The 14,926-nt window shown below is 32.3% G+C and overlaps 1 protein-coding gene across 1 annotated transcript; it reads left to right on the forward strand.

The window, feature by feature from the left end:
* Nucleotides 1-667: 667 nt before the first annotated feature.
* Nucleotides 668-12,489, forward strand: LOC118751886 (lutropin-choriogonadotropic hormone receptor-like; the record flags this gene model as incomplete). Its single annotated transcript, XM_036486710.1, has 4 exons — nt 668-743; nt 9,248-9,323; nt 11,996-12,113; nt 12,185-12,489. Coding segments are annotated over exons 1-4 (575 nt in total), but the record flags the coding sequence as incomplete, so codon positions are not given.
* Nucleotides 12,490-14,926: the final 2,437 nt, after the last annotated feature.

A 14,926-nucleotide genomic window follows, 5' to 3' on the forward strand; every position in this document is an offset into this window, starting at 1 on the left:
CGACAATATAATCTAAAGCTCTCTTGAGGAATTTGCTACAGTAATGAGAAGTGGTATTTTATCAAGGCCAGGTTACCAAATTTGAGTTGGAAATATTAGAACTCGCCGTGGCACCTCCAAGAAGGTTTCACGTTCACGCGTCGTATACCTGGAAACCTTTTAAGGTAAACTTAGAGGGAGGAGAGAGGAGATTTTATAATTTCATAGTTTTAAACGGCCTAAATACCTTAACTCTAACATCATTAAATTATTTTTCCTATTTGTATAAAAGTGAAACCCGCGGGTATAAGCTAGTATCTCCATATTTTTATATTTACGCGTACATATTTACATTTATTTATGTACAAGTCTACTAAATCTTATTACTTATAAAGCGATTTTTAATCTTCGTTGCTTAGCACACATTTTTTCAATAACTTCTTGTGCTGTAATCGGCACATCATTATGTACCGCTAACATCGTTAAACCATTCAGCCGCTCCTTAATTGTATAAAAAGAAGGGACAAATAAGATAGCATATTCAACAATTGAGTAGTCCACTTGCAAAGTGCGCTATTAAATTTTTTCGATTTTTAGTTTTTGGTGGGTTTCATCAGAGAATGTTAATTTAATGAGAAGGCGCAAATGTTAAGTAACATTTTTTCAAGTACTAATTAGAAGATCTGAGATGCGAGAGTTCACCACTGAGATCAAGGAGTTCGCCACACCAATTTTAACTACCATATTCTATGGTGAAGTGAGAGGTTTGTGGGAAATTTACATAAATTAGCTGCCGTTGGTGATATATATTTGCAAATTTACGCCGTCAGCTTATGAGTACTGTGGCGTTTGCTGCAAAAATGCAGCTTGGTTTTTTGCAATTTTTTGCGCTGATTCAAAAACCAGTGGATAGGGTGATATTTTTTTATTAATAAAATCTTATTTTCATTGTTGTTTATTAAAACATATATCGCTAGCTTAGAGTGAAAAGTTGCTAAGTCCTATTTTAGAAATGTTACAGGAGAGGAAACAAATAAATTCTTATAGCCAATTTCTTCAAGCATTTCGCAAAACTTTGAATACAACATTTTGGCTGTTTAAAAAGATTTCATGCTATGTATTTTGGGATTATCTGATTTTCGGTGCTTCTTTTGGACTTTTGGAAAATTTTCCTTTCATTGAATTTAAACGAGAATAAATAATACGAAATACCTCCATCCTTTTCGATACAATACATTTTTAATTTCTCTAGCCTCCTGTATCAAAATATGAGTTTTCATAAAAAGTGGACTTGGAAACTTTTCAATCTAAGCTAGTGAAATGGACATAAGTACGTATATAAGTATTTTTGCATATGCAAATCCATCACAGTGATGCCAGACATTCTCTGTTAAAAATCCCACGAAAATGGGGAAAAAATCCCTCAATTACCCACATCTTGAAAATTTATCCCACAAAATTCCCAACGAATTTAAACATATACATGTTTCAGTAGTAAAGAAGTAAAATTCATATAAAATAATAATAATAGTTTGGCGCTTACACATATGTGCTTTTCCTCCAATTTGTGGCGGTCCCCTTGATGTGGTCACACAAAGGGGAGGGACCTACAGTTTTACGCCGACTCCGAATGGCGAGTGTATTTTTATGAGAAGCTGTTTTTCATGGCAGGAATACACTCGGAGGTTTGCCATTGCCTGCCGAGGGCCGACCGCTGTTAAGAAAAAACCCCTTTTCCTGCATTTTTTTCACTCATTCAATTTTTCACTTTCATTTTTTTGCTCACTCACGCTTTAACGTAAGAAAATTTTCGAAATTATCCTTATATTTTTTAACAATTATATACCATTTCACTCCACATCACATCTTCAGAACGATGAATTAAGTCGAATGTCGAATATTCGTGAATTTTGATCAATTATGCAACAATAACTGCGTCAAAAGAAAATCCCTTATTTATATGAAATGTCCCTTTTTCCCTTTTAATAATTTTTGATGCAAAATATCCCTCAAATAGGGAAATCTCCCTCAATCTGGTACCACTGATCCATCATTCATTTATAGCTACATATGAGTAGCAAAGTGCGCTATGTAAATTTTTTCGATTTTTATCTTTTGGTAGGTAACGTACCAGTATTTAAAGTAGTTTCATGTCCACTAAAAACCCAGTGCAAAATCTTTCTTTATTCTGAAAAAATAGCATCAAATATTAACTACTCTTACAAAAGTCGTTATCATATTTATTTTTACACTGAAAACTGATTTGGGTTGCATGGATTGTTAATGTTATGTTATTTTACGTTGTGCTATGTTATAATGTTATTAAGCTATTATTTATCCGAATTTTCAGGTAATAAAAACAAGATTCAATTCAGATGTTATTTGTTGTCATAGTCGTTCTTTTTTTTAATTTATAGCTTACTATCATAAGATCACATAACGCTGTTGGCAAGTGGACTACTCATATATAATTAGAATTTTTTTTTGCAACAAAGTAAAAGGTAAGTAATTTGCGATTCATAATTCAAGTGTTTGGTAAAAAAAAATATATATCATCTGCTTTTTGTAAAATAGTCCTAAATATTAAATTAGGCGAGAGCTTAATCTATCTATGGGCCACACTAAAAGCTCCCTTCCATATAAAAACAAACGTTGTCCCACCCGTGACAGAGGAGTTTCGGATTTTTTTTTTTATAATAAAGCAATAATTTTTGTTGTAGTTTTTACTTTGTTTGTATTTGAGGTTCTTTGTTTTATTATAAGACACCAAGTTCACACAGAAAAGTGAAAGAAATTCGCAGAGTTTCCGTAAAATATATCTGCTCCAAAAAGCAGGTTCTTTTTTTCTTGCCCGACCCGTAACAGAAGAAATGACACAGATTTTTTTCATATACAAGTAAGCTGGAATTTTCTTCGTATTTTGTAATAACTCATAAAATAGTCGATTAGGTGTAGCTTTATCAAAATGTAGAATTGTTGAGTACTATTACTTAAATTTAAACCAGAAAGGAGAATTTTTCTGTATAAATGTCGCACCCGTGACGGTGGAATCGCCCATATCATATATGTAATAGGGATGTGCAGTAAATCAATTGAAAGAAAAAGCTGATTAATAGAAACATAATTATGTAATTTATCAAAGAATAATAATTTTTGATTAATCAAAGTTAATAATTTATCGATTATTTATATGTTATTAAATCAGAATCGAATTAATTTTATTAATCAGAAAACTGATTAATAATAAAGCTGAATAATTGCTGATATATATTGTTTTATTTAAAAATAGGATAAAAAAATTATAAGTGGCAGATATCTCCACAAGCAAATATGAACAAATAAAATTCAAAATTAAAATACATATGATTGAAAAATAAAAGTGTACATGTACATACATACGCCCATGCATAAGTACCTATGTCTGCACATATTAACAACGCGCATGCGTGCATATGTATGCAAATGCGCATAATCATAAATAATTAATCACTTCTAATCACTTAACAAAAATCTACAAATATCAAAACGAAATACTTCTGCACATACATACAAATACTACAACTAGAAACATACAGACGCCACGTTTACTTTTCCCCGAACTCCCGCCTCTAACGAGCATGAAATTCATTCATAAAAGCAAAAACTTCCATTCAAAACTCGCGCGCACCTCGCACACTTGCCCCGCTACAAACATGAGCCGTCCACAAGTTGATTTTCGTCGCGGCGTTCACAAAATCTAAAAATCTCAAATTTTGTCAACCACCGCGCCGATCGGAAAAGTCGCAACAGTGTACAAAATCCCCCTTCCCTTCGCGCACTTCAGTTATCATAACAAAATATTTTTTCTGCGCGTTACAGAAAACGGGCAACAATGCCGACAAGTGCGCAGAATCCCTTCACATTCGTTTCCCCCGCCTTGCCCAGAATTCTTCCTCTTCTTCAACTATTTCACAATGCGCAGAAAAGCCAAAAAATCAATTTTGATCACAAATTAATATTTTATTTCATTTTATAAATATATAAAAAACCAGCGCATCTAGTCGGACTCGAACTCATACCGTATCGGTAAAGCATCATCATCGCTTCGCCTCTACCAACTATGCTACAGCACATCTTGAATGATGGGCATCTTACAAGCTACATGTACCCTTCAAAATGCAAGTATGAATTCAAATATTTTTTCTTTTTTGTTGACATATCTACATCTACGTACCAAAGGATATATGTGCGTACTTGTAATTTTTGCTTATACGAACACACGAAATTGACAAAAAAAAACCTACCAAAACCTATCAAAATTTTATCAAAAATCAGGTTTTCTTTTATAATTTTTTTTATTAATATGCCTTTATTTAATCATAAGTATGTTATGAACCATAATCAAAAGAATTAAACTCATTATAATGATATGAAAAAAGTGCAAATAAACCATTTTAAAAATTTTAAATTACATAAGAAGAACAGAAAAAAATATATAAAAAACTTAAATTATGGGATTTAAAAAATCCCGAAATAAAAAAAGAGTTTATTTATTTAAAAAGTTTATTCAATATAATTTTACTAAATGTTATTTCATTTTATTACTATTTTTTAATTTAATTTAATTTAATTTTATTAGTTTATTTGTTTTATTTTATTTTACTAGTTTATTTAATTTAATTTGATAATTTTATTTTATTAGTTTAATTTAATATCATTATTTTATTTTATTAGTTTATCTAATTTAATTTGATTATTTCATATTGTTAGTTAATTTTATTTTTTATTTTTTTTTTATTTAATTATTCTATTTTATGTTATTCGTTTATTTTACCTTATTATATTTTATTTAATTTGATTTTTTTATATCATAAAAATGTGCAGTTCATAGTTATAAACAGGGACGGAAAATAATCATAATTTCTTAAATTTTAACCAAAAAATCAACAAGTTATAATCGACATATTTTCTACTGGAATTTGTAATGTTTTATTTTTCGAGTTCAACCAATAAAGATTTCATAGATTTCCCTCGAAATAAAAATTTTTAATAAACGATTTTTATTTTTTTGATAAAAAATAGTGGTTATTTTATGATTTTTATTTTTTCACTTAAGAGTAATGATTATTCAAAAAACTCAAAATATCATTTTCTGAGGTAGCGACACTTTAATAAAAGGAATAAGTCCCGAAATTTTTAATAATAATTACCTATAACTAATTATTATTTTTAAGCAAAAAAAAATAAAGTAATGATTAAATGAATGAATAAAAGGCTTGATGCCAGGAGTTTCCAGTCAGAAACTCTGATCTTTGCCACAAATGTACAATCATATATTTTTTTAATTAATTTAATTTTTTTTTAATATTTACATGAAGTGTTAATTGAAAAGTGTGTGACTTTTCAATTAACACTTCAAAATTCACTTTTCATAAAACGACAACCGCGCGCTTACAAGATTTTTTCGTTTTGACAACTTTGGACGTTAGTTGACTTCCCCATTTTTTTACAATTTTTGCGCATTTCTACTTTTAACAAAATCTAGAAATAGCCCAATTACATTTTTGGTATTTTTTTACCATTTCTCCGCTTTTCTTATAAAAATCTAAAAATAGCCAATTTTCATTTTAGCCTAACGGTATATCGCAAGAGCAAAGCAAAAAGGTGAAAAATTTCATCTCTTTCTGTGGTACAAAATTTAGTTTGGTGAACTCTCGCATCAAATATTTATTTTGGTGAACTCCCGCATCTCAAACCTTTCAGAATTTAGTAGTACTAAAAAAATTTAACATTAATATTTGCTCCTTCTCATTACATTAACATTCTCTGGTTTCATATCCACTAACAGCAGAATGAAAAATGTTTCTATATTCTGAAATGTTAACTACTCTTGCAAAAGTCGCTATAATATTTATTTATACACTTTCAAAAGTCTCCTCTTCGTATGAACTTAAAAAACTTCAAGAAAACGTGGTAGTTTCGGTGCCTAATGGAAGAGGTCGCAAAAAAGAAGCAAACCAATCTTCCTGAAGGAGAGAACGCGAAAAGCTAAAAAAGCTAGCTATGTAAAAGATACTGGAATTTTTTTTTTAATGTTACTAGGCTCTTGTTTATCAAAATTTTCAGGTAATAAAAAAGTTCGGATGGTACTTGTTGTCGGAGACGTTTTTTTTAATTTATGGCCTACTTTTATAAAATCACATAACGCTGTTTGCAAGTGGACTTCTCAATTGTAAAGCACAATGTACATATCAATATTTTAATTACCTGTCCAGTAGAGATACGTAGATAAGTTTTTAACCTCTTTAGAGTTGAAAAGGTGCGTTATGCTGTTGAAGTGGCAACGGGGAGAGTGGCACAAATTTTTAGCAACTTGTATAAGTTATTGAATGACGTTTTATCGCAGTTCTGTAGTGCATCAAGTGCAGTTTTTGGCGAAAGATTCTGCCGCTTTAAGAACGTTCTCCATAAATTAGTTTCGGCTACTATATTTGAGCTTTCAATAAGTGGTTCATAAAACTCAGCAAGCTTAAATATATTTGTGTCATTTTCTTCACTCTGGTCTGTTGAAAAAATCGAAGCGAAACCTCTGAAGATCGTTTTATGTTGAGTGAATCGAGTATCTATTTCCATTATTATATGATCAATAAATGGATAAAAAACAGAAATCTTGAAATAATCAGCTAAGTTACATGCTTGCAGATTTTGACTAGATTTGTATCGGTTCTTTTTGATTTCAATATCTATGCCGTTTGCATATTTTTCACAAGTTCTGAACAATTTTTCAAAGTAATGTTCGCGGGAACGAATACGTCGTAGCTGCGCCACTAAGTCATTTGCCAAATCCACTACAAGCGCTACATCTATCTGTATTTGTTGGAGTTTATTACACAAAGGCAGAATGTAGGAGAACTATCGCCTATTATATTAATGGTTATAATGAATTCGAAGTCCAAGCTTCGTTGGAATATAATTGCATCAGTTGATGATCCGTCATTCCATTCGCCTAAGTCACCCAACGCAGCATGTACAAAAGGCATTAGAGAAATGAAGTCTGATACCGCATTATATTTTGATGTCCACCTAGTAACGCTTAATATCTTAAGACTTTTAACGCTTGGTGCTATATCTGCTGCTTCCAAGCAGCTTAAAATAACTGATTTCCTCTTCGGTGTATTAAAAAATGTGTACAACTTTTTCACGATGGCTAAAGTATGTCTTATTGGCGGTATTACACTAGCTTTGGATATGGCCAAATTAAGTACGTGTGCTGAGCAATGCACATAGCAAGCAAAAGGATACTCCTCTTGAACGTATTTTTGGACGCCGTTAAACTGGCCTGACATATTCTTTGCCCCATCATAATCTTGACCAAAAAGATATTGACAATCGATATTACATTCTTTTAGTGTATTTAGAATTATCAAAGCTAAATCTTTTCCACGAAGCGATTTCGCCACAACAAAACGAAGGAAGTCTTCTCTCAAACTTATTTCCCCTCCATGAGTCTCATCAACATACCGGAGACAGATCGAGACCTAAAGTATTCAAATAACATTATTTATATTAAACACATTCCTAGTTGTCTACACTATCCTTTTAACCGTCTCATGATCATGATATAATAGTCAAAAAGGACATTATCAGAGTTATCTAATTCAGCTTTAATATACACTCACTCATTTATATCTGCGTACACCTTTGCGCAGATATAAGTGAGTGAGCTTATGTAAAAACATATAATATGAATTACCTGCTCAACTGTTGATATATCTGTAGTTTCATCTGCTAAAATTGAGAAGCACTGAGCTTTGTTGACTCGACTAACAACCTTTTTTAAAATAATTTCATCGCAACATAGAATAATTTCATTTTGGATGCTGCTAGAAATATATTTATCATTTCCTGTGGGATTATCTAAAACTTTCCTCGGCGCTTCATCGCCTAAGGCTCTGAAAGCTAAAATTGCTACTACCCTACTTTTAAGGTTATTTTATTATTATTTTTGAGCAAGAAATTATAATTCAACACCAAAGTCACCTTTATTGCATGAAACGAAATCGGAGGCCACGTTAATGTCGCCAATGTCACGGTGACCTCTTAAAGACATCTCTGCCCGCCCTAAGTAAATTATAGCCTCAATCATAGGAGTTATTCTGCGTCGATTCTCTAAGATGTGCTCTCTTCTCTTAACATCTATTTTATTAACAAGAGAATTCACTGTATTTCTCATTTGCATTTTAAACGAATTGGCATCGACTACAGCATTTACGTGATATATCTTTTTCTCGTGTTCTCTTAACGACTAATAGTACCAGAAATTTAGTGCTTTTCATTTATGGTAAACAAGTTACTTACCTCATGCGCTTTTTTCCAATTATCAAACTTTGATACAACGAAATTTCCGAAATTGATGCCAAGATCTCCTTCAGACCTTGCAAATGCCACACAGAATTTGCAATAAGCTCCTTTATCCACTCCTGAATAAGCAAGCCAATTATATTGAAACTTTAATCCACGTTTGACATGTTTTTCCAAAACGGGAAACACGATGCGCTGGTCGGGCGACCACAATTTGTCTAAAATATCTATTTTATCTTGAGTCGACAGATGAGGCCGTTTTACCACAAACACACTGATATTATTGCCGCTTTCTTTCCTGCTTGTCGATGCTTCACAACTCCCACAAACTGTACGCTCCACTTCATTACAAATCTCCGATATTTCACTTTCCATTATTAAACTTTTTTTCGTATTCACGTTTAAAATAACTTCTAATATCCATTTTAACAATTATTTTAAACTTCTTACGCACTTAACTTTTTTCGAGAGCAACAATGCTCATACGCACTTACCGAAACTTTGCAATTAAAATTTGACAAGTTTTAACAGCTGATACAGACATAGACTACATCAGGGATGGAATTTCAAAATGTGCGTAATGGACTGCAAAAATAGGCATTTTAAGAACCACATATGTATTTTTATAAATATTATTTTTAATGTAATTCATTGAATTATTACAGTAAAATCAGAGTAAAATAACACAATATACAAGCTGTACTTGTCTTTAAAAAAAGGACATAAAATAACTTAAAAAAAAAAAAAACACAATATTCCAATTACGAATGGAAAAAACACTGAAATATAGCTATTCGGACCTACATACATACTTATGTACGAAATAATAGTGCGATTCATAAAACGGCAAAGTGGCGTTAGAGATAAAGAAAATTTTTTACAATTATATTTCGATGCAGGCTTAACTGATATACTTTTTTTTTTGAAGCATTCGAAGGCAATAAAAAACATGTGTCTCGCGACTTTGACTTTCCAATGATTGTCAGCTCAAATAATATGGCAATGTAGCAATTTTGTCGCAAGAAAGTTTCCATACAAAAATAATCAGCTGTGTCGCAAGGTGGCAAATTTTGCAACAAATGCGACATTTGCAACAACTTTGCGACGTTTCATGAATCCCACTAATAGTAGTGTGACATTTTGACTTATTCTTCTTTACATCGAATAATTTTTATTAATTTTATATAATGGGCCTTATTTTAATTTATAAGTGAATTTAATTTTAACTTTTCGAATCTATGAGTAATATATGATTGTTTGTTATATACTGGCTAAATTTCTATAATTTATGATTGTGCCAAAACTGAATGAATTGTGCCAAAAAGGCCCTTGTGAATGAAAATGCCAAAAATGGCACTATTGTGACTACTTTTCCAGCACTGGATTATATGATACGAGACTCAGCATCCAGCCAATCAGAGCATCCCGTGATTTTGTGCTCTAATTTGGCAGCACTAACACACCATGGGGAGCTAAGCAAAATGGTGAGATTCCAGTCGCTACGCGAAAAAAGGCACCGTTTTCGATCAAGGGATTTTTAGTTTTGTGTTTACAAAAAATGCTACAAGACCGCGTTTATTATGTAAAAAAAAAAGTTTTTAATCGCGACCTAAGAATTTTATAACGCTAAAACATAGAGAAAATATATATCCAATTTTATAAATTTTGCGTAACCAAAACTGACACCATAAATTCATCAATAAATGCCGTACTTAGCACTATTTTTTGCCAAATTCACACTGGCAGTTTATTATACTAAAATTTAATAGGCCATAAAGTGTGAAATTTTGTTGAATTTTCATAGTTTTTGTACAAAGTTTGAAATTTGAACATGCTTGTTTTTATTAGGTAATCGGCATACTTTTATGAAAAACGTGTTAAAATGTCTCGTAGCTATCTATTTTTTCACCTCTGTGTGCTCTGATTAAATTAATGAGCTTGCTCCTAGTTTTTTCAGACCGTGTGAATTCGGATTTTTATGGACGGGAGAGAGAAGGGAGTAGAGTTTTAGCGCATCAATCTCAAACCGGGAAAATTACGGTATTATTTCGGTCTGATATTCTATTGCTACCAGAACCAATGTGTACACATACCTCGAAACCAGTTTTATCACCTGGAAAGCCTAGTGTGTTTCGCAAAAGGTCTGAAAAGACTAATATAGGCTCAATATTCAAATTCATAATCCATCAACCGATAATTTTATATGTGCATTAAAAGATAATTTGTGATCCGTCTGAAATAAAAAAAAATTAAATCAGGATACAATAGTATCGTGTTATTAATTCAAAAGTAAAAAATTTTAGTTCAATGGCGAAGGGGGCGGATCTATTAATCTATCGAGAATCATTGCGATCTCAACAAAAATGGGGCACAGTTCTCGACTCGAGAAAATATTAAGCCTCTAATCGAATTCTAATGTTGATCTCTAATGGGATTCGAATGTGAATTTCAAACTGCTGTTTTGGCTTTATCAAATAAAACGCTTTGTTTGTAAAATTTGTATTAAATGTATTAGCAATAAAATAATAATTAAAAATAGTTATGAATCGTTCATTTGGAATATTGCTTATTTACATTTATTTGAATTTGCGTTGTTTCGAGAACGATTAGAGAATTACCCTAGTTATCTAATGTAGAAATCCAAATTTCTCTAACGTTAGAGACTGTGTCTGCTGTAAAATAAGTAAAACAATTCCTAGTAGTTTTCCTATATAATTTTTAAAATCTAAATCGAAAATCTTTCCATTTTTCGAAACGTGTAATGTATGTAAATGCAGAATTAAATACACAAGGGAACAAAAATGGAAAAAAAACATTGTTTTGGAAAATGTGAAAGCTGATTTTGATTGACTTTTCTGTGCTGATTACGAATCCGTGAGTATAAAGTTTCCATCAGCTCAAGATTTTGAGAAAAACGAGGTCAACATTCCAAAAAATCGCGTTTTTTGCAATATTTTAGAAGCTCTATCAAAGAAATTAAAGCTAGAAGTCTCGACTACGATCCGTGAAAATACTATCCCTTGGTGGTCACTTATAGTCATTTATGGAACAGCAAAGCCTGATTTTGTGCGAAGTTTGAGTATCCCCCGCAATTAAAAAAAAAGGTGATAGAGCCTTCCACTTAGGCTCAAATTAAGGCTTGAACTTTCGACTACAATCTCTGAACTTTAACCCTAAGGTGTTATAGTTATTTATTTAACAGCAAAAACTGATTTTGGCAAAATGTATTTTTTCTCAATAGCACAGTATTCCAGTATTTTTATATTGTTCAATAAATTACTATTAGTGACCATCAGGTCAAGGTTCAGGAATGGTATTTTCAGGGATTGTAGCAGAGAGTTGTAGCTTTATTTTATGTGGAAGGTTCTATCACCTTTTGTTTTTTTTGCAAGACCTTCTAAAATATTGCAAAAACCGCGATTTTTTGACACTTTGACCTCGTTTTTCTCAAAACCGGATTCGTAATCAGCACAAAAATTCTATCAAAAACAGCTTTAACATTTGCCGAAACAAAATCACTGTTTGCCATAAGTTATGAATCAAAGAAAATATAATACCTTTCATTTGATGTATCAATTGTTTATTATAATTATGACTGCTGTTACCCACACCAGTTATAACCGTTCGCAGCTATGATATACATGAATGCATTATCTTTAAATTTTCTCCCACACAGAGACCTTTCGAGCACATCATTGGAAAGATTACCTCCGGTGGGATTGCAGGACATTGAGGAATTGCGTATTGAGAGCGTACACACACTTAAAACAATTCCATCCATTTACAATTTTAAGGTGAATAAGTGGCTTTGCTACTATTTTTCGAGATAACTTTAATTGACTTCCATTCACATGTCTACATATAGAATTTACAGAGAGCTTTCCTGACACACTCCTTTCACTGTTGCGCTTTCGAATTTCCATCGCGCCACGATCCACTTCGTCATGCCGAGCGATTGAAAGAAATCGAAAAGTGGCAGCAGCGTTGTTCAAAGAATGCAAATGAAAATGGCAGTTCTAATTGGTTGGGAATGAACACTGAAAGCGGAATCAATGATAGTTTACACAAGATACTTAGAGCAAAAGAGACTGAAAATAACGATGATGGTCAAACTTGGAGTGCTAATGGAGGCGGGATGCGTCCAACACAAGGCAGTGGAGTTTTTTACAGGTAAATTAATCGATGAATAAATCATATCAGTCATTTAATTTTCTCCCGCCCCCGTTAAGGCCAGTGTTTCTAGAAAAGTTTTTGATAATCTATAAGTTAACCTGTTTTCTCTCGAAACTCTGGATTCTTTGCTTAGCATTTTTCATAAGTGGTTTCCTTTCTTAAGATGTTACCCTCCAGTTTCTAATATCTAAGCTATAGGCGATATGGAGAATGCATTATTTTGATGAAAACAATAAGCTTATCGTATTCCATAGATCTTGTCCATGAATAATGACTTGACAAAACATATTTAAAATTTTACCTAGAACATATTCTTTTGTTGATAACTTTTCTGTAACAACGGAACTCTCTTTAGAGAATTTAATTCCCTACAAGAAAATTCCCAGAAAAAAGTATTATCTCAAAAGGTTCAATAGTTATACAAGTTTTGATGATAGCACATTTTTTTACATGTAAAAATTTTTCCAAATGGAAGAATTTTCTTCTCAGTTAATAGGTCTTTTTAAGGCCATAACTTTAGGTTAGATATTTTGAATCACACATATACCCAATGGGAAAATGTAATGTATAGTAATTGAAAAAATTATCAGTAAAACAACCCTTTTCACATTCGAAAATGCATTTTTTCCCCAGGGCGATGTCCTAAGAACAGTGGGGCATTCAATTTTGCATTACCTAGTATACAGAAATGAATGTGATTTAATATGCACTTTTGGGACTTTTTGATTACATATTAAACAGCAATTGGATGTACATAAGACTCATAAGAAATACATTCGATTATTTATCACGTATGGAATTCATTACTACTTTTGCCACTGGGTACTTACATATCGTCGTTTAAAGTATAAAACCGCGTATCGTCATTCTGCAAAACCGTGTAACTGACATTGGCTGCCAAAAATTGGATTTGCTCACACAAGCCCTTGGCTCAATCCTTATCCATTCGTCCTGAAATATACTGGCCAGAAATGGGATTGCTTTATAAAAAAGAGAACCATTTTGAAATATCAGTGTTTTTACGCTCTAGAAAATAATTTCTACAATTCACATACGTGGTTTTGCATTTTGCTGATACGCGGTTTTGCACTTTAAACGACGATATGTACATGCTTGGCGCGCAATATCTCGTATCTGCCAAATGCAATGCCATGAACGAGGTGGCTGAGAAAAAAAAAAATATTTTCGGAAATTTAATGGTCAATAATTTTAGTAGAGCTTATATTTATTAAGTTCAGTTAGAAAACCATTCAAAAGTTTAGAAGAAAATAAGTTTATTTGCACTTGTTTGAAATTTTCGGACTATCGTATACGTGGTATTGCATTTGGCGACGATTTGTATGCCTTTTTCAGTACCCCTTATGAAAATTCCATAAATTCCGTATACAGTGAATAGGGATGCCAATCCCAGGATCCAGGTGTTTTTGAGGCCCATAAAAGCCCGGGATTTGCTTGCATTAAATAAAACGAGTTTCTAAAGATCTTCTTGGTTTGCATAATAACATCGCAGTCAAGTCAACAAAGAAAATTTCTGATAAAAATTGTAAAATGGTCGTCTTAGCTGAATTCGATTCAGTCGTCACAATCGAAGCGGTTTTCAAAAATATTAAAAAACTGGCTGGTTTAGCCATTTATATAGAAGACAGACAAAAAGCAATTAGTAGCCGACATAAAGTAAACAATTGTTTTAAGTCATTTGCAATAGATATATCCCCCTTATGGATTTTCAATTATATAGTCTTAAGTTACTAAAAATTGATAATTGGCTCTGTCTATGTTACACCGACCTATGGCATTGAGACAGCGCTGGACCTTTTAGAATTGTTTTAGATGAAATTTCCCATAGTTACGGTAATGTCCTCATCATAATTGGTGGTGATTTTAACGCTCGAGTTGGTAGCGAAAGTAGCTGCGATCTCCTTCTAGGGCTAAACTCAATTTTAGAGACCATACGAATATCTTCTGACAAAATAATTAATATTCGGGGCAAAAATGTATATAAATTTATGTCAAGAAATGGGCTTGTTCTATTAAATGAGCGCATACCGGGCGACATACCAGGAAACTTTACCTTTTCCAACAGCAATGGAGAAAGTGCTATAGATTTGATATGGGCAAAAGTAGAGGCTATTCCTCACATCAAAAGGGTCGAAGTGTTATTTGACGTAGTAACCTCAGACGATTTCCCTAGTGATGCAAAAAATAAATCTGGAGGAATTAGGACTATGTTCAAACAGGCCAATTTGCTGAAGAAATTAAGCTTTAAATTGCGAAATTAGCGATACGAAATCAGCTGCTGGATTACCTACAGTGATGGAAAACTTGGTACAATCGTACCTTTATTTAGTTTGAAAGTGCATTCGGTACAAAAACACAATTTTAGGTACATTTGGAACGTAGCCAAATAACTTCTCAGGAAATCAGTTCTTATTTT

This window comes from Rhagoletis pomonella, unplaced genomic scaffold (assembly GCF_013731165.1).
Source record: "Rhagoletis pomonella isolate Grant_MI unplaced genomic scaffold, Rhpom_1.0 Rhpom_scaffold_01062, whole genome shotgun sequence".
Lineage (NCBI taxonomy): Eukaryota > Metazoa > Arthropoda > Insecta > Diptera > Tephritidae > Rhagoletis > Rhagoletis pomonella.